Source organism: Monomorium pharaonis, chromosome 6 (assembly GCF_013373865.1).
Source record: "Monomorium pharaonis isolate MP-MQ-018 chromosome 6, ASM1337386v2, whole genome shotgun sequence".
NCBI classification, from domain to species: Eukaryota; Metazoa; Arthropoda; class Insecta; order Hymenoptera; family Formicidae; genus Monomorium; species Monomorium pharaonis.
Window position 1 is genome coordinate 3,486,923 of NC_050472.1, and position 21,969 is coordinate 3,508,891.

Genomic DNA, 21,969 nt, shown 5'->3' on the forward strand with positions numbered 1-21,969 from the left:
TGTCTCCTTAATCATCACTTATCGGAAATCTGTGTGTTGGTGCATTGATTTTGAAGCAAATTTGAATCTTTTGGAAAACAATTTTTTTTAATTATTGTAGAATTTTTTGTTTATCAAAGAAAACACATTTTATCATCGCGATAATGTTCTTACTCTGAAGAAAAGTTCCTTCACTGCCGGACGCGATTCAAGCAATTAGAAGTTGATACCTTTGATTCACAGAGTACGGACGCGATAACACCACGTGCCCTGCATCGCGTGACTAACGCCAATGACATCGAAAGCTACTTTGAATAATGACGCTAACTTCCCGTTACGAGTCCCATTCGCAATAATTATCCACGATTGTACTACCAAATATCATCGAAACTCGAAATAACTCGAAATAAGTGCCATTCCCTTACTTGAAATAAAATATCGATCGTTCCGACCACGAGCTCTTCGTGTAGCAGCCGCGCGTTTCGGACGAGCCCGTGAAAGTGTTCATTCGTTACTTCCGTTTCGATAAAGCAGCGCGGGAGAAGGTGAAATTTCGTTCGAGTTGGCACGCAGCCTACAAACATATCAATAAACTTTCGCGGCCGGCGAGGATGTGAATGTTAATCGTGGCCAAAAACACTTTTACATTCGTTGCCGTTTATTACGATTGACTGGGAGCTATGTCCCGATTATGCATGCGTATATTAAAGCCTAAATTATCAGAATTATTGATTGTCACCTAAGCAAATCACTCACGTATCTACACACATTTTATCATTTGATATTTACTGAAAAAATAAATACATACAAATACCTATATTATTTATTACTGTAAGAATTTAGATAAAAGAAAATTAGAGTTTAAGACAATTAAACAGACAATTAAAAGATTTATATAGACCAAATATTATTTGAAATAAAGTATTAGAATAAAGTTTATCTCATTTGTTATAATTTCATAGACTTTTACAAATGATATTTCTTTGCTTAAATATAAAATTCTACTCTTCAGCAGTTTTTTTTTCAGTCTGGCCAGGAACTTGGCCAAAATGAACTTGTTTGCATGAGCTATAAACCGGAAAGGAAAAAGAAAGAGAAGGACGAATGCTCTCATTCGTATTTCACCTACATAATCCTTCTATGCTCGACCAACTCGTAAAAATTCTCCAAATGTAGATCGGTAGTCTCATTTTATACTGGAAAGTGTGCATCCGTATATAAAGATGGAAGTATGAATTTCAATTCCAAAAATATGAATATTCTTTGGACGATGAAAAATGTTCCATATTCAAGCTTATAAGTCGAAAAGAATTATTAATACCATTACTTAGCAAATATTTCGTTCTCATGTAACATCATTAAAAAAGAATGAGATTTAAATAATGAATTTTCAATATTAAATCTAAATGTTCATATATCGGAATAATTTATAATCACAGATTATTACATTATTATAATTTAGGTGAAAGCAATTAATAATTAAAATTACCGTATCGCACGATTGCATCATGAAATAGAACATCTATAAATACATAATAAATAAATATGTAATATAAAAAATTTGATAAAGCATTGCAATTTCGAAACAAGGGTTTCAATATTGTCAGCAATATTTATTTTTGCACAGCGGTTTCGTTTTAATTTTCACCATGCATTGCTTAATTATGGTTAAAATTGCAATTATCGTAGATCTTCCGTTAATCGTGTTATATATTGAATTTTCAAAGGAAATCGATATTGAGTACCGGCTACCTCAATTTGTGGTGCGCAGCCTATCAAGCAATCATACTGTAATCTCCATTTTAAAAGTGGCATCCGTATTACATGGACGCGAATTATGAAAGGGTAAGCGGAAATACCTAAATTAGTTTATATATTAGGGCTTATATATATTAGCGATTAAATTTGGTCCCTCCCAAAGTACACGTACTCGAAATAGACGTTATCGGATTGCATATAACTATATTAAATGCTGCAAATTTGGCTTTATCGCTGAATGAATTAATTTCACTGGTATATGAGCGAATACAAATGTCATTTTATACATATATATGCGAATTATTATATTTTGACGTTCATTAATCTGCAATTAAAAACTTAATGACTCTCCGTAATATTCTGTTCGTTTTTCTTTCATTATATTCCGAATTTTAAGTATCATTAATTAATTATCGCGCAATCGCATTGCATTTTGTTCTCCGTGTATTCAATTACGAACTCTGTTTTGCAACTATTTATTATTAAAACGTACATAAAGTAGAGTTGCACTGAACAGCGAAGGCAAAGTATTTTTCTATTTTTCCAATCGGAACATCATCGACGAAGTTCTCGAGTCTGTTTTTGAATCAAAGCAAAAATATTAATAATGTATCTATTGCCTCCATTTTACTCTGTTCTTCTCTACATTCTCCGAGATAATCGTAACAACATACGGTGCACATATCAAATCTTCAGTTAATGCATGAGAGATATCGTCATTTATTATGAGAAAAACATGATATCAAGACGTTGTAAATTGAGATCAATCTGTTATTTTGTTATTATGTTTTTTTTTTCAATTTTTAAAATAGGTATATAGTAGAATAATTTTTTCCTTGAAAGAAGAAATATATTATACTTATATTCTTATATACTTATATTATAATTATATTTTTGAGCAAGCTATTTTAATCTGGTAATATCTCTTTTTGCTAATGCGAAATAATTTTATTGTCGAACCAATTTTGGTTTCGTAAGAATTATTCCGGGCATTATTACAATGAAAAATTCATGCTCTTTTGGAAAACTTGCTGTTGCAAAATATCAAGTGGAATTATTTAAATGTTGAATATTTCTCGATTATATTCCTCGAAAGTTTTATTTGAAAGTGTACAGTTTTTTTGCGTAAAGCGCATAAATGTCGAGATTTTACGATAAATTTTTAGCGCAGCTCGGTTCATTTTACAATAGTGTAGTTGAGGATTTACTCCGATTTATACGAAACTCGCTATGTTACCTCGATTTATTGTTATTTTTGCCAAACTTAAATGTGTCGATTTCAAATAATATTTGCAATCCGTATTGCGTCTAGACTAATTGTAATATAGAAATGTGTTATACATTCTGAATACTTCCGCTCTTCGAGATGCACAAGATGTGTCAGCATAAATGTCGCGAGTTTTAATCAGATCAGAGTACACGAATTTCTATTTAGTCGAAAATTTATTTGGTCTATATTTAAAATTAATTTTCATCTAGCCGTCGCGATCTATGAAATCATTTGATTTGTATTCTCGGACAGTTTTTGGCGGAAGCGTGATTGGCAACTGGCTCGAGTAAATATCGGTTGAACGAAATTCGACAAAACGGCAGTAGGTGAGACTGCATGTTGCATCGATGTACAAATATCTGCATGGACGGCGGTGCAACGCGCATGATGCCGTACAAACTGACGCAACCGCAAAATGCGTATACCATAGGGCGAGCGCATTCAATAGAAGTCGTCAGTGTAAAACTGTATCATGAAAAGAGCATCTTTCACTGCTCGACTTCATATTCCATCGCAAAATAATCGCTAAATTTACTAGAGCATCACATAAAAATGAATAATAAGAGACAAAAATAATAGAATATTTTATTAGATTTTAATTTGATTCAATTAACATGGAAAAAAATTAATGAAATATCTTTCTCCCTATTTTACGTGCTTTACAATTTTGTTCTTAATAAAAAGTAATAAAATAACTAAGATATGAGAGAGGTTTTTGATTTGTTGATAATATACTTCAAAGAAAATGCAGCGCGGAAAGAGTTCAACTGAAAATTAGAAGACAACTTAAATTCCTGTGCCGCGAATAATTTAAGCGTAGCAAAAAGTGCAAAAGAGCATAGAAATTGAAAAATATTTATAATACTTTTTTAATGTGGCGAACATTGAGATAATTATAAACTAACAATTTTTTAATTAAATTTATCGTGCGTTGTACGCGCGGCTGATTGCGGTGTTAGCGTTTACCATATTCGAAATGCGCTGTTGCAAAAAATTCTTGTTACTCGCGTCGCTAATAAATCTTGGAATACGCAAGCGACGGCGTTATCAAGCCAACGCGCTCCATTAAATCAGGGTGAGGACATACCAGCAGTTTTCTTCACACAGTTTTGCCTTCCTCTCTGCAACGGTAGCATTTTATTTTTAAAATTTCGATATAATTGATAAAATTTTGACTATTGCCTAAAGATTTCTTGATTAAAAAAGAATTCTGACAATTAAGTGGACAAAACATTATTCGAAAATATTGCCAGCTTTACATTTTTACTATGTAAAAATTATTAATATTTTTCAAAGTACTGATGACCAAATAAAATACTTTTTAAAATTATAGAATGATATAATATATTTATAATCCAAATTGTGCCATTTTAATAAAACATACATTCAAATAATTTTACTTATTTGTTTTTAAAGTTACTAAAATTAAAATAATTTTTTTCATCGTACTTCAGATTTGTATTAATTTTACATTTCTACTGCATTAATGTAAAATGACGATTTTCAACACATACAATGTTAAATTATTTCTTTCCTTTATTCATAATAAGCGCGAATATTTTATTATTTTTATATAATACGACTCGTTAAGTAACACACTAGACAAACTCATTTATTTTCTAGTAAGAAATTTAAATTACTTTTAAAATATAATTGATGCTAAGTAAATTTATTTATATCTTTATACTTATATTATGTGACAAAAACAACTTTAATTGAATCAACTAATAATAAAATTTTTTAAGAAATTATAAATTTCTAATACTTGCTATATTGACAAAAATTAAATTTAACAAGCGAAAAATATTTTATTATAGAATCAAGATGCTTTTTCCTAAGAATTACATTCTTCTGACCTTAATTTAATTTAGATTATATAAGATTTAGATATTAGACACGTACCGCAAAAGATAAATCACTGTTTGTACAAAGTCAGATTTACGTCAAGCAAATGAGCGCGAAAAACGCGAATAAACAACTTGCTTCAATGAATATGAATGACGCTACCAGTACAACTCAATAAAATAAGTTGTTCGTTCGCGTTTGTTTGTTTTTATCTGGATCCCGCTTAACATGCACCATTGTAGCGCCATTGCCGATAGCCCGTACATCAATAACCCGTCGAAAACGTATCACTTAACACACTGGTCCGTGCCTGCCTGCGTGCCAAGCTGCGCTCGCGCCGAAGCAGACGTTATTCCATTAGTCAGCCGAAAACACGCGTTTCTCCAGAAATTAATTATCCGTCGCGTTCGTCTGCCGTTTGTTTCAGATAATCGAATTTCTAGCGCGCGACACAGCCAGGGAGGCAGAGATAGAGTCCCGACTCTCGTATATTAAACTAATTTGAACACGAGAGTGCGAGTTCCACTCTCGTTCTCGTTCCCCTCGTCTCCCCTACTCTCGTTCTCTAACCTTTCCCTCTCTCTCTCTCTCTCTCTCTCTCTCTCGATTTTCGCAGTTAGTGATAGCAATAAACAAACGGGACGAACAAGCCGCGAGGCACGCGCTATTTGCTATCGATTACCGTGAGGTCAAAAAACAACAGCGATACCGAATGGAATTGCGGCAAACATCGTGATACCGCTGGAAATGCTAGCCGATTGAAATCGCAGAAAGCCAAACGATATTATAAAACGAGCGCGGCGGTATGGCGATCGATCGCTTAATGAAAACACCAATGTTCATTTTGTTCGAGTTTTCTTTGCTATTTTTTTTTTTTTTCATCTGCCTCCGCTCTGCCTCTAATTTCGTTGCGCCGTCGCAGCCGCCGATATGCAATAACAGTTACGTGTAAATAAATAACGGACGCCGCGTTGTAAGCGGCGGAATATCGCAATAGTCTATCGATCATCTCGCTGCTTAATTATAGCAGCGAGTGGGATTCAATCGCGTCGATGTTCCTGATTAATTCAGCGCCGACCGCAGATATTTAGGCCGGCTTTGTTCTGTATTGAAAGGTCGCAAGTCGCGTAGCGATGTCACGAATTCGCGTCATGAGACGTTTGTCCCCATTACATGTTTTATTTATGTACTTAAAGACAAAGGCTTGTATGAAGATAAAGAGGAAATTGCCCTTACTTAAGAATTCTTTAGAAAAAAATGTAAGAAGCGCGGCTAGGAAGGCAAAAAATCGATGAAAAAATGCAGCGTGTAATTAATTTACGTTGAAAAGGTATGTTGTTTAAATATAAATCACGTACATGAATAAGAAAACAAATCTGACTTTTTTTTATGTAGTATACAGAATGTCTCTCCATTTGTATAATTTTGAGTTTTTTAATATTTAATATTAATTCTGCAGTAAAATTTTACGGGGAAGAAAAATTGAATATTGCGGTAAGAACGAAAGATTTTCAAGTAACTTTAAACATCACGTATATTTTAACAGGTATTTCTTTTTATATATTTTGTTTGTAATATAGTGTAAGATTTTAATAACTTGCGAAGAAGACACAGTTTGTCTAAAAGAGGACTAGTTTGCGCAGCAGAAACATTAATCATATAAATGATGAAGTCGGGGAAACAATTTAAACAACCGCGAATGTTATTTAACATCCCGTCCACAAATAAATTTAATGGTCAACCACGAATATCTGATTGACAGATGCGGATCACCAAATCCATCTGTCAAATCTGATTAAATTAATTAATTAGAATCGCTGTCATGGAACGAGATGACGTGCAGAAGTGCGAGGTAAACCACTACGCAATCAAATGAAAAGTAAATACTACATACGGGGTGTTCGAATGAGATCAGCATAATCGAGTATCAGCACGCGACGCGAAATGACGGTGCATGATAATGTAACATTTTAGTAAATGTAATTATATTGCAATAATTCCAAATCCGGAACAATCCTTCGTTATTACAGATAATTATAGATAATAATTCGTTGTTGATCCACAAACGTGTTGATAGATAAACATATATTACATATTAATTAATGCACAATGCGTATAAGAATTTAGATACTTATCAATTTATACGTTCATAGTTAATAAACAATAATGAAATTGGTAGAAACTGTCTATTTGTAAATCGGGTGGCATTAGAAATAAGAAGATATTGTGCTACATTTATAGAAGAGATACATCGCGAAAATCATATAAAGTAAATAAATTTTGATCAAAATATAGAATTAATAAGGCTCTCTAGATTATATGCTAAATATAACATTTTATTCTACTCGGTTATCAATGGAAAGTTACATAATAATTTATTTTTTTTAATGAAAAACGAAACTATATATCAATTTTTGATTCATAATAAGTGATTTTTTAAAAACTTTTTAGACGATAAATATGCAAACAGATACGTAATATTTAATATTGAACTGTCAAGAAACAATGTACTGATGTCTGTGACCTCTTTTCTATATAGTGATATGAGAGACATAATGGTGCTCTGATGTGCACGTGTGATATCATAAATAAATGAATATTTTATGCCGTAATCGCGAACACGTGCGTCCTTTGATCATTGGCTCGACCCGTGCAGGGCGCAACTTTGTAGTAAATCGGTTAAATGCACTTGCTAACATATTCAGAGGAAAATTAATTAATTTTCATAACTATTAATGTTGTCTCTTATGTGGAAACAGTATTTCCATAAATACATATTTGATGTAAAAGGAAGAATACAATAGAGATTTAATATGTGTTAATAAATTAATTTACAAGATGTTTATTATTAAAGATTTTTTATATGAAAGATAAAGAATTTCTTGTCTTGCTTTTGAAGCACATATTTGAAACTATTTAAAATTGTTTAATTTATTTTAATAATTCTCGAAATGGGCTATCTCACGTCCAAGTAATGATCATATTTTCTATTTGTATTAACGTATGTAATCTTTTCATTAAAATATTAAAATAATTTGAAAAAAGAGAAAAAGAAACTTAGCTTATTATTATTAATATAACAGCAATAAAAATTTATAAAAATTATTTTTATATGCTCTCACGCGACCATATCATTAAAGTACAGTTGTTTAGAGAATAACGATTATTACGCAACTTATCGCGAGAGCGAAAAAGTTTTCTCCGCGTTTGAAAGTGCGCGAAGTAAAATCACAAAGAAAATGAGCTGGCTAACAGTAGCAAGTTTGCATTGACTATGAGCAGTTGCAACGACAGCGACAACGACGCGAATCGATCGTGTACGTGTAAGGGAGGTTTTTTGTGACTCACATGGGAAGCTGACTGGGGGATGAGACTGAGCATTGTGCGCGTTATGGGGGTGCCTTGGGGTAGGAACACGCTGTCTGCAAAAGCAGAGAACCGCCGCCGTTACCAGGCCGCCCATGCTGAGTATCAGAAAAACAAGGGCGATAGCGAACCAAGTAGTCTGCATGCCTAGGATCGTCGATGCCTCGGAATCTGGAAGTTACAATGGAAAAGCATTAATCAGAAAAGTTGAAAAACTTCAAAGCGGAGATGAATTTTTTTTTAACGAAGTATAATAAAAATAATGCGTATACTCGTATAGAGCAGAAAACACGGGCACAAAAATAATTCTATAAAATTAACTAACTTAATTAATTTACAAATTTAACCCATGGTTATAAAAATATGGAAAAAATATTATTCAAACGCGTGAGAAAATATGATAAAAGTTGCACTACGTAATATAACCGTATCTCGTAATTTTAATTAACTTTATAAGCTTTTATTAAAAAAGAATTTTTTTCTTTTGTAGTAAACAGCGCATCATAGCTAAAGATAATAAAAAAGAAGACTAGAGTGAGCTTCTTGTTGAAGTTGAAATACTTGATAATTAATAGTGTTTCATCAAAGATCTGACTTGACACTCGTGCACTTTCGTTGAATAAGGAAATCGATACAGAAACGTGTACTTCGTGCTTTACCGTTACCGTAATAAAAAAACTTTATGGCCAACGTTAATTTTTGAATGAATCGATGCTCGTTATGATAGTGGTAAAATAAACGATAGTGGTTGCTCGCAAAATTACGATGCACAAAATAATACGGAATACCACAAAAAGTTTCATAAATTTTTATAAACATAAATAACAAAATTTGTGAAAATTTTCGGAATTATAGCAAAGTTATTATGTTACATTGCTTAGTAACTCATATAATTATTTGACCGCAATTATTTGATATCTATATTTCTATACATTATTTACATAATATTACATGTTATATGATCATGAAATGGTGTAAATTAACTGTTTACTAATTGAAGTCGGAAATTGTGACAGGAATATGGCGAATTAACAAAATATCAGTAGAATATGCTAAATTTCTGCGAGCGCGAGCATTATGCGACAAGTTTGTAATTTACGCCGACGCTATTGCGAGTTACTCTTGGATATGTAATGAATACATGGCAATTAACCTCTTCAGATGTCGACGCATGCGTATTTTTAACCATTACCATAAATGTTATGTAAATTTGGTTCGCGCGCATTTGCAATTATTTCTCTCCCATGAAATACTAATAATTTTTAAACACACGCAGAAATCAAGAAATCATTAAATTTTGTGTTATGAATCACTCGATGAATCACTGAACGTATAACCGTAATTATACCGCGGAATGAAAAAAGGAAACTGAGTTTATTTACATTCAAAGGAATTAAATTTGAATTTCCATTCATAAATTACGTAAAATTTAATAAATTATACACAACACGTTTACTTGCATGTAATTTTTATGAAACGCTTATATTTTTGCAATAAACGTAAATAACGAATTTATCCTATTTTAAACATTTTATTTCAAATTAAAGTTATTTATGTCTAACTTTCGGCGATAAAATATTTTTGAAATTCGCATTTTGTTTTTATTATCTTTTTTTTTTGATACTTGAAACTAACGCATGATTAACCATACTAAATCATGCGAGATTATATCTTCACGATCTAAATCGCTTCGCTCATTAAATATAGCGTGTCTCAAAAGATATATATACATAGTTCCTTGATATGTTATACACCTTGATGGCGTACATATTGATTTCATGTTAACTAGCACATTATTACCGCCTATAGTGCAAATTACTAGCATTCGAAAATAATATACAATGCAATATAATTAAGGATGAGCTATTACATTTTTCTAATATATTTTGATTACAGCATCTACGAAATTAATTTTCGTAGTTAGAAGTTAAAGTCTTCATACTTAAAATTGTTAATTGTCAAGAATCAAACTTCAGAAAAAAAAAACTTGAAATAAAAACGTACTGGCACAAAGGGTGGAAGTGGCCTCATCAGATCCATCGCCGCAGTGGTTTACGCCGTCACAAAGGAGATCCGTCTCGATGCAAAATTCATTTTGAGTGCATCGAAAATCTTTGCAGGTGTGCTCTGAAACATGACAGAATATTCGTGTGTTAATGACTCGCTTTCATAATTTAACTTTCTTTAACAAATACTCTTATTGCGTGAATTTATATTATCACATTTCGTATGGAAAGATGTTACACGTTATATCCCGTTTGCATCTTTTATCCGTTGTCTAACTAATAGATATACGTGAGAGTTTAATTATCGCTGTACATTAGGAGCTATCTACAGTGAACAGTGAAAATGATATACTTTCTTTACCCACTCTATATGCGCGAATGACTTTAACGAAGGGTTGTGCACCTCTCGAGGCGAGTCCCCTCTTGTGGGCGACGAAGCTTCAATGACAGGCTATTTTCAGAATACACAAGACCTTTTTACATGCAGTCCTTTACGTAATTTTTTATGAGGCGGATATATTCGTGGTGCGTTACATACGTGATTATTCTTTAAAAATAACAAATTTTCTTGGCAGTGAGAGGTTTCAAAGGAGGGAAATAATCTCTGTGACTAAAAAAGAATACAGTATTATATTTATAATGTGACATGATTTAATTATTTACGCAGAGAGTTAATTTCTTGCTCAATGAAAATATAAAGGATAAATTAATAATTGATGATTATGAAATACACGCACACATTTCAGAAATATATTAGAACAGAAATTTACTTCTGATTTTATATTTAAAATGCATATTTTATTTTATTCTTTAATTCTGTCTTTATTTTATTCAAGAGAGAAATTATATTATACCTAAAAAATATATTACCTAAAAATATGAGAAGATATTTAATTTCGATAAACATTTGAATGAAGTGTAACAAATCCAAATTCGACTTGTACGTTATTGCTAGCTTGCTTAATGAACAAAGGTCCGTGCATATAACAGCATTCATAAAGAACAAATTTAATGAGATGTCTGGTGAGATTATGGAGTTATATAATTAATTAGCTGGCATGCAATTTGAATACCGGCCATATCCTGGATTTCAATTCATCGCGCTGTTTAATATAAAATTACTAGCGATTGAAATTCTATCATCATTTTGCGGAGAAACTCGACTAGGTGCAAATATAAAAGCAACTATCCGATTTCAATTGACGACGAGTTCGAAGACATACTCGATATAAAGACGTTTATACGCGGACGCGATTTAACTACGAGGATCACTCAAAACTCATTGAGTTTGGCTTCGATAAATGCAATCTTGCCAATGAAATCTTGAGTTTTAGTAAACATTTTATACAGCGAGCATGCATACCGCAAACTGCAAATTAAATTGTTTGCATGGTATTAGAATTTTATTTACGAAAAAGCAACGAACGTATTGTTTGATGATTTGCTTTCTTAGCTTTGTTTTTTAGCCCACTCTGCACAACGAGAAACAAACTTATTTCTCATTTCTCACAGCTTTTATATTAACTCAGCCTTTCGTGATTAATTAATATTATATTTTTATTTACAATTGTTAATTTCTATTCTATAAAATTTATAGAATACTTGGTTTTAATCTACAAACAGAGATTTAATGATAAAGTATAAAACTGTTTCATATTTTCTAATGGTGGTATTTCAAATATTTGATATTTACGCTCTAAAGCAATTTTCAATCGCGCGGAAAGGGCATTTCTGACGCATTCTTGGACATCGAACTGTCGTAATTCTTGAAGCATCTGGTCTAATTACGGTCCAATGCGGAATGCGAGTAATAACGAGCGATAAGTTTCACCGATCGTGAAAAAGCTCGTGTTGGGCAGCGAAGACAGCGATTTTCCGCGTTCTTCCGCTGGCAATTACAACTCTTCGAGGGCTTCTGGCATCGCAGAGAAAATAATAAAAGGATCGCCGGCGATCCGAAAGGTTTGGGCATGCGGCAAAAAGGCACATCGACGACCACATGTAATTTTATGTAATTTAAAAGTTGAGATTCCTTCCTTTCTATCCAAACTTTCACGATCCCGCTGCCATTCACGGGGTTTTTGTTGAAGTTTGACAAAAGGAGAATCCGAGAATTACGTTTAACAGCGGGACAACGGGGAACATTTTGCTCGACGATAAGTTACATACAAAATTTTTATGCGACGTTCAAAAGTGAAATAATCCCGTCCCTCGCGACATCGGGACATATCGTTTAACATTATAATTATTGCAAATGCAATATTAATTACCGTGTGACGATCGCTTTCGTACGTGACGCTAGAGACGTGAGAGGGAAAGTGAGAGGAAGGTGACAAGAACGACTGTATGTACGGACACTCGCGGCAGAGTCAATGTTTAACCTCTCGGATTGGCCAATCATTTAACGTTGGACAGTAGACGCGGTATATATACGCTCAAATATGCTCAATATGCCGACGAAATTAACAGTCGTGGCTAAGCAAACGGATGCGCAGTCACGCCGCACTGCTGATGTGCAGTAATACCAAGTGTTATGCACATTGACACGCGCGTGTATTCGCATTTACACAAGCTTATAAGCTTGGTGGGGGGTTCGCACATGCATGTACTGAGAATGGGAATGCCACGTGGTAGCTATGAAATTTGCTCGCCCCCATTCCTATAGGGTAGTTACAGAGGTACAGGGAGTTACGTAGAATTTTTGTCAGCGAACAGATAGTTTCTGTTGTTTCCAAGTATTTTCTTGAAACAATTTGATATAATAAACAATGCACATACATTACAGTGCATTTAATTATTACCGTATATTCTGTTTAAGTCCGATGTTTGTTTTATAATATTGCAAAAAGAGATGCTTAAATATTTTTTAACGAAATTTTTCTATAAGCAATATTTTTTGTGTTATTTCCGGATTTGTTCGAAAATTATTTTGAGTTAAAAACCGAAATTTTATAAACCTATGTAATATTCACATTTTATACCTACATCTGCATTTGAATATATAATAGTGAAAATAGAGCGTGAGTGCGTTTGACGTGCCGAAATAAAAATATCGAATTAATTATGTTATTAAATAAAGAGATAAAATAGCAAAGGTAATTTCCGCATTGGGCTGTTAAAACTAAAGCGAAATTCACCTCTCGCCTGCAGGGAGGACCTCATTAAATTCTGTCGTGAGATATAACACTTGCACGCGAAAGCACGTAGAGGTGGCACGCCAACTTATACCGAAAAGGATTTCTGTAATCTTTTGAGAGACATGCAATTCCGCAATCTCTGACGTATACTTGTGACTTTGTTACACGTAGATCATAAAAGATGCAAACATGTTAGCTCTTGTTCGAATACGCTTCAGACGTTTTAAACAAATATCACAATTCTAGTTAATATAAAATACGATGTCTTAATTGTTAAATTACAAAGAGCAGACATTTACATAAATAATAAATTGTAATTCTTATAGTTATAATTTTAATAAAAGTGTTTTAGATCAAAATTTTAGATTCATCATATAAATATACATGATACATTTGTGACAGATTATGGATATTATTCAATATTCAATTCATTTCTTTCTCCGAGTGATTATGTCCCGTTGCTGTTGAACTTTTTACGGAGCCATGCCGGGCATGCGTTATACGAATGTTTTCGTGTTTTGCCAGTGCCATTAGTGCAAATAAGGGTGACGCTGTGGACGGGTCCGTTTGCGCATACTGCAACATACAAACCAATCTTTTTTGCACTCTACGCGCAAACTTGTCGTCGGGCTTGAAACAGAACGTTGCATTACGCGACATTGACGACACACGACCGGCTAAAAATGCGAGACTAATGGACTGTAATTTACGTTTCCCAATTCGAAAATTAGTAAATTATATTTAAAGTGTCAAAAATTCAGTCTGAATATTATAAAATGTTAAAATGTCTTGTCGGCTGGCGCGTAATGCTTCATTATTATTTAACATGCTGTTCTACACAGTTACGATGCTATCGCTCACTTTGGCGACTCTCAAACGAGCAAATAATAGAGCCGCTCCGTATATCAATTTCAAAACACTGTAACAGCTACAAATGACTCTAAAAAAGATATAATAATTCTTTATTATTAGAATTTGTCATGATTATCATTTTGCGCTTAATTTGTGTAATTAATTCAACTAGACAAAAATTGAGCCAACGTAATTTATTCATTGAAACACCAGATAAAGCGCGGTTACTTTATACTAAAAATAAGAATAAAAATGTAATTGTAATTTATAAATTATTTCCGTTTACGATGTTTACGTAAGCAGCTTTCTTTAATATATTTTTTTCTTATTGCATTGAAATATGTATTTTATCGATTTAAATGTAATTTATTTACTGTCATTTTCGAATTAAGATTGCAAAATAACAACATAGGTATTACCGGGGATTAAAATTTATAAATGTTTCCATTAGCTATTAGGATCCATTATACGTTGTGTACTATCGGCCATTAAATCTTATACTTTCAGAAACAATTTACGTAGTATTTTTCAGTCGTAAGTTAAATAATCTTAATACAAGTTAATGCAATGTATATTAGAAAATATTCCAGATCAATTTAGATTAGGTAAAAGATGAAGGAGAAAGCGTCACCTTCGCTCTTTTACCTTGCGTTTACTGTTTTGCTCCACATTTAGTTTTATCCGCGTGACAAACCGTTCGCGTAAGATCGAAGTCGGAGATCGCGTGAGGAGGGTTGCATGTTACTGTTGAGCCGCAAGCGGCATACGCTTACGCTAATGACGCCGATGACGACGTTAATGACGATAATGACGATAATCCCAAGATCCTGTTACTACAAATGGCGGCGTGTTTCAGATCGATGAGACTTAGTGTCACGCTAAATCATTTTTTTACTCCGAATAGTTAGCAAAATATTTGAGAATTTAAAAAAAAAACGATAAGTTTTATTTTAGTTTTGGAATTGGTGTGTTTAAATTACTGATCATATGTGCAATTGGCTGATTAATTAACAAATTAACCAGAAAATACGTGTTTACCATCGCGCAGTAGTAGAGGTGCATCTATGCGCCGCCGTAATACGATGACGTTATCTTTCAATCATTGCCCTATTTACATATGATTAATGCATGATGCTTTAAAAACTATTATAGCATTTTGTAAGCCCGATGACTTTGCGACACCACATTTTGCCCGTATACATAATGTATTAACTGCCTCAGCACGGAAATTTTTTACTGGCAAAAATTTTTTTTAATAAATCACTTTCCGCTAGAATCAACAAGAAAATAAATTGCCAGAAATTTATTTAAATAACAAACGAATGCACAATAGAAATAAAGTGTCCACGTGAAAATTTACGAAGTAGGATATAACAGATTATTTTAATATAATATACTTAATAACAAATGTACTTATATGCGTCCGATTAATTTTTAAATAAGGTTATCACGCTCTTTTTTTTAACATTTTGTTTTCATTAAAATGTTCATCGTTATTCCTTTTTAAAGACATTCCTTTTATAAATACGCTTGAATGAAAGTAAATTATAGCGAGACTCGATTGGACTGCACTAATGCACATTGGTGCATATTAAAGTTCCTGTACCCTAATTCAACCACAAGTATAAAAATGATATATCACATGTCTTCACATCATTTTGTGTATTATAGAAAATAGACTGCCAAGGTATCCTAAAAATGATGAGATACCGTGGCAGCGTACGACGAAGCGTGTTTGCGTTCGAATGCATGCCTATTAATTTCGCAACAACGTGTAATCACGCGTTCCATGGACGTAAAATCCATTCCGACGGTGGGCGCCGACCGGGAGTCGGTGGTTTCGGATTACAAATACGCCTCGCATCGTACCTCGTCGTTCTGCGCAACGAGCTTTGCTGGGTGGTTCGCGTTATGGAAGCATCATGCAAATGCATAAACACATTATTTGCCTATACCGTCGGGGCGAAATTCTGGCTTGCGAAAATACATCGGGGGGGAGGGGGCGGCGAAGGAACAATAAGGGAGAGCAGAAAGGATCACACGTAGCGACGTAATATTGGTGAGAGAAAGCCTAGATAATTAAAATACTTAAACTTGATTTATTTACGTAACATTTAAATTAAAGAAAATTTCTTGTCTAATATATAGATTAGAATATCTACATTATTATTTCTCGCAAATAGTTTTGTATTTACATATTCAGGTAATCATCTCTACTCAAATTAAAGTTAAGATATATAGAGCCTACTTTAAATTAAACAAGTGCTTTATTATCTACATTAAAGCTGTTGGTAATTAATTGAATTATAATCAATAATGGTATAATTTTGAAACTAAGCAGTTGCGTTTCTGAACCACTAAGAAACCACGACAAAGAAGGGTCCGGGGAGCAAGAGGGTACTTTGAGACGTGAACCTGTGTGCGCGTGCAGAGCGCATATAATGTGTATACGAGTGTGTGGGAACCATCCGTATGGAAATCGGCTTCCTCCCGCCCTTCACATCCTAATTCCTCGTTCAATCTCGTGCACGATCACCTCAAGCAAGGCGCGCATGCTCACGCGAGCATGAACACAAGGGATGAGCACCCTTAGTGCACGCGCGGTTGCACCACATACACGTGCCCGCGGTGTTTATTTCACCGTTGTTTCCCTATGCGCGCGGCATCCCTAATTCCACCCTTCACCCCATTACCACCGGTAAGAAGCGCGGTATCGTAAACTTTAGCATTGTCAAACGCTCCTCCCGTTTACGGGCATCATGAGTTCTCGATCGAATGATCCCAAGATATATCACGTAAAATCATTACAAGACGCGAACTTGAGTGATAAGTTTAGGGCGAGATCGAATCCCTCAAGGTTCGAGAAGCTCACGTGAAGAGCTCGCCTTAAAGGCGCGAGTGTGCTAATGAATTTCCCTTCCGCGCCGGTTGCCTCGAAATTGCTCGCTCGTTGCGTCGCCTGTTACAGGCCGCTTCATTAAAGTTCGCCACTATTATCAATCTCGGTATAGTTCAGCTCTAATATAATGAAATTGATTTTGATGTAATAATAATTGAATATTTTATGGTCAAACGATTTTATACTACTCTTTATTTTATATATGAAATCTTATAAGAGAAGAGAAAATTAACTTTTACAAAATCTTGTAATATGTTTTACGGTCATTTGTTTCTATGACTATTTTTTATTTATAGTGAGAAATTAGCGTGACGCAACACACGATTTTATCATTTTTTGTGGCAATAATTTTTACATCTCGTCGAGCACTCGGCATGGTTTTCGATTTATTTCTTGCGTAAATTTGCGCTCGTTAGATGATACCTGTATGTCGTTACGCTTACGTAAATCTCACTATAAAACGTTCGAGCTTAAGAGGCAGCTCTCGCAAGGTAAAATAACTCGCGTCTTCGAGTCGAATCACTCATTTTCTCGGCTGTTGCCTCGAAGATGACACTTAAAAGTGTCACTTGCGAGCCAAGGGTGTCGTTGCGAGAAAACGTAAATATTACAAGAATCGCTCTCGCGGAAACGCTTGGAGAAACAATGCGGAATGGCTCTCAGAAGGGTGGGCAAAAGTCAATATCGTAGTTGGGTGCAGTCGTAAAAGGGAGAGAGAAAGAGTGCCACCGTTTCAAGTGAATCGTGCACTTTTCTCCACGAAGGCCGTACCTTTAGTCGGGCAACGGGGGAGAGGGGAGGGGGGGGGGGGAGGGGGTCCCCGCATAAACCTGTACGAGCTGGGTTCATTCATAAAATGCATCGCGTGTCTGTAACGTTACATGTGATAGGGCAACTCCCGGTGCAACGAATTGCGAGGTGCAACAACCGTGAACCGGCAGTCCGGGGGTTAATGTCCGCGGATGATTGAACGTGTCTGACATCTTGCGCTTCCACGCTTGCGTCTAAAATAAAGGGCGTGTCAAACGCAGGCTTTATCGTACCGAGAGCATTTGCATTTAACTAGCGTTAGGCATCTACGCGTACATGATAATCTAGAATAAATTGCAGCGGTGAGCGATCAGTTCTCGACGTATGACTGTTGATCTGAATTTATGTGAATTCGCCTCCATTGCCGTAGGAAATATTTTAAGTGTTAAATAAATATGTGCAATTAAATTTGCCTTTTTAAGATAACATAAATAACAGATTTGAATTGATATTTTTATTTTTTTAATAATTTGTTATTTTGACGGGCGTAATTTTAAGTATAAATTATAAGTATACGGCATTAAAAAAAGAACAGCAGATTTTTATAATTTGTAACGTCTTCTTTTGAAAATAAAAGCAGGACACGATACGTTGATAGAATTATGTATCTTCATTAATTTGATAGCATGGTATAGTTTCAAACAGAAGGATTAAGCCTCGAGGCAATCACCTACCGTTGTAATGATTTGCCTCTTCGTATCGTCAATCCGTTCTACTCGTAATGAAAATGGCCTACAAGCCGTAGCTTCGCCTAGATTTTATGTCAGTCAGTGTCATGCATAAGATGAACCCGGATTGACTTCAATGTGCGAATCAAAGCGGGCATACCGAAATCCCACGGATAATCCTACCGGGACACGCTCAATTAAATCGAAGTGAGGACCGGTAAAGCTAAGGATCTTCATCGGGATCTTTGGAATCGGTCCTTCGGGTTCCGTCGTTACGCGTCGGACGCCAGCGTTTGATTTCGTTTTGTTTCACGGCGCCGGTTTTCCCTCGTTCGCATTCCGACAATATTTATTGTTAAAACAAAAAGAAATTATCTTTTCCCCCCATTGGATTGATTCGTTCTATCTGAATCCTGAGCACACAGACCCTTTCAAAGCTGCCGAATCGAGAGCTTTTGCTTTACACGCGAAAATAAACGCGAGCGGTTTTCTGTACAGATTACATGGATTTTAAAGGTATTAACGGTTTCGGGCGCAATTTATACAGACCGTATGTTCAATTTAATCGATACATTTTTACGAAATAAAATACTGGAAGGAAAAAATATATATTTCGTTTATATATTAATTTGAGATAAAATAACAATACGCATTGCTGTCAATGATTCACTCAAATTCTTTCGTCCAGAAATATGCTAAAGTGTTTTCCATAAGATTATAGTAGAATAATATTAATTTTGTATATATTTCATATTTTTGTGGTAAGGTAATAGCTTTTGTATTTCAACTAATGAAAATAGCGATAATTAGTAAGCGGACTATAAAAACAAAAGAGTTAGAATATCATATCGCAAATTTTAAAATTGAATTCTTTTCATGTTTCAAAATAATAGCTTCTATTTGTATCTGTCCTACTTTTCATTTATTATAAGTTTACTGGTTTTATTTTAATCCATAACCTACATGTATATACATTTATAAGGAGAGAAGCTTTTATTAAAAATAAATTTTATCAAAATGAATAGAAACTTTAAAGGAAACAACAAAACAATAATGATATGCCAGTATTGATGACTTTTCTCTATTTAATTATATTGAGGAAATAAAAAGAGAAAAGCCTTGATAAAATTCATTGAAAAGGATATCAAATCATATTCTATATAACTAAAATAGAGTGTATATATTTAGCAATCGTGCTCTAATGCTTTATTCTACTAACACAAAGATTCGTCTTTTCGATATCAGTGTACTTGTAAACCGCGAGCGCGGAATAGCCGAGTGTATCGTTGATTAAATTTCATCGGCGGTTTGCCCTACATCGTCCATTTCGACGAAGTTTCGCCGAATGACAAAACTTTTCGTGCACGTGTACTAGACGCGACATATTACTGTGCATTCATCCCCCGTACCGCGTTGGCAAGTAGCACCGCGAGGGTCTCGACCGTTATTACACGAAGTACTACACAATTTGCTAAAATCAAATCTGGGAAATCATCGTCTCATTTGCAAACAAGTACACACCATAAATGATATAAATGCTTTCCGATTGAGCCGAGAAGATATGGATTGAGATTACCTCTTTCAAATTTCAGTAATATTCATAAACTTTGATAAAAAATAATGAATTAAATATTTTGAGAGAGATAATTTATATTATTAAACTACTTAATTTATATTACCAAAAACTTTTTTTTAAGGAATAATTTTTTACACATTTTTCTTCTACAATATGATTCTTTGCAATATGAATTATAATATCTATAAATTAAAAAGAAATATTCGAGGATGAACAAGGCGAAAAGAGTGTAGATTTATTTCATTTTGTAATAATCAACTTTAAAAGGTAACTTTTCTTTTACTTTGAAACAAGATTTCCCGCACATTCCCTTTACAACTCTCTTGAGAAAAATCGCTTGGGCATTATGTCGAAGCTGTGCGTGCTTACAGAAGCTCTTCGAAATTGGTATTTCTCCGAGTTTGTCACGTTCGCCAGCTACTAACAACAATTGCACGAATTGAAGCGGAAACGTAGATATATTGAATTTAAAGAAATACTGGGATTACAAACGAATGATTTATTCATTATTATCTTATCAATTAAAATACGAATATGATTAAAATATAATTTCAGATTATCACTTTCGCAGTTTGTACGCGTTCAGCGATTGCAATACTGTTTTTACAATTTTTATGTAAAAAGAATCAAACACAATTAATAGGTAAATGTATGTTGAACGTTATTGATGAAGCTTTCGCTCAAATGTAACTCAACCGTACGTGCCTCTGCATATCCGTTGAATTCCGCCATAATTCTGAGCCATGGACAAAACCTGGAAGCCGAGGATATCGACACGTCCATTTCCATGAAACGAGAAGATTGCCGGGTAAAGTAAAACTGCCGGTGATTGTAGGGAATTATCGTACCGAGAGCGTGCGTGAATAAAACTGTAGCAAATAAGGCACCCTCCGTGCAAAAAGGATCAGATAGATAATGTCTTTATTTTAGTCCTAATCACACATGCCGATACGTTGCACCGATAAGAAAGTATTTTAATCCCCCAAAATATGTTCCTCTCATGTCAAAATATTACAACATAGAGAAAACATTTTTTAATCTTGTAAATGTTATTTTAAATATTTCAGTAATATCATCAATTCCCTAAATCTACGAAATCTTTTTACAAAGAAGAAGAGATATGTAAATATAATTGATAATCTTATCAATCCATTGATTTTCATTTATGCTAATTATTTTATTAATTATTTTATGACACTCTTCATTGTTACGATTGAAGATCAATATCTCTATAATATTTTTAACAAACAGTTATTTTATTATCATAATATCAAAAGAGGAGGGGTTAAAGGGGGAGTTAACTTATCGATTTTAGATCTGTTTTCGGCTGTCGCCGTTGTCTTCGTGTTCTAACGATAATTCTCGACTTCCTGCCGCAGCCGGGCGGAAGAGATTGATACGGCGACGCGCTCTCTATCCGCCGTTCGAATCACATGCAAGGGACGCATCCGGACGCGACGGACAAAAACGAGGGCGGGGGTGCGCATGGTATTGAAAGAAGGAGAACGAATGCTTTCGCGGGGAGGGGGAGGGGGTGTCGGCGCATCGAAATCGATATGCGAACGCTACCCGGTGTCGGCAAAAGTCGGGGAAGATTGAAAGTGCGTCCGCGCTACGACGGCAAGAATTGAATTCGCCGGGCAAAAAAAAAACCGGAGGACGAGACGGAAAGCGAGAGCGGCATAAAACCTTCCCCTTGACGGGAAATGAGAGACGCGGACGAGACGGAAGAAAATGGAGGCACTCGGAGGAAGTCGTGCGCGATGGCGTATGAATCATCCTTCCGATCGAAATTGCGAAGAA

General features: G+C 34.5%; 2 protein-coding genes across 5 annotated transcripts in view; one reads left to right on the top strand and one right to left on the bottom strand.

Annotated features, from left to right (window-relative positions):
• LOC105837360 overlaps window positions 1-21,969 on the top strand; it is a 184,464-nt gene that overhangs the window by 13,359 nt on the left and 149,136 nt on the right. The window lies entirely within an intron of this gene.
• Window positions 1-21,969, bottom strand: part of LOC105837359 — a 160,407-nt gene that overhangs the window by 3,454 nt on the left and 134,984 nt on the right. For both annotated transcript variants that reach the window (XM_036289117.1, XM_012682075.3), the window contains exons 4-5: window positions 10,223-10,345; window positions 8,201-8,389 (exon numbers count right to left, since the gene is read on the bottom strand). In XM_036289117.1, coding sequence (XP_036145010.1) covers window positions 8,201-8,389; window positions 10,223-10,345 — 312 coding nt within the window. The remainder of the gene's footprint in view (window positions 1-8,200; window positions 8,390-10,222; window positions 10,346-21,969) is intronic.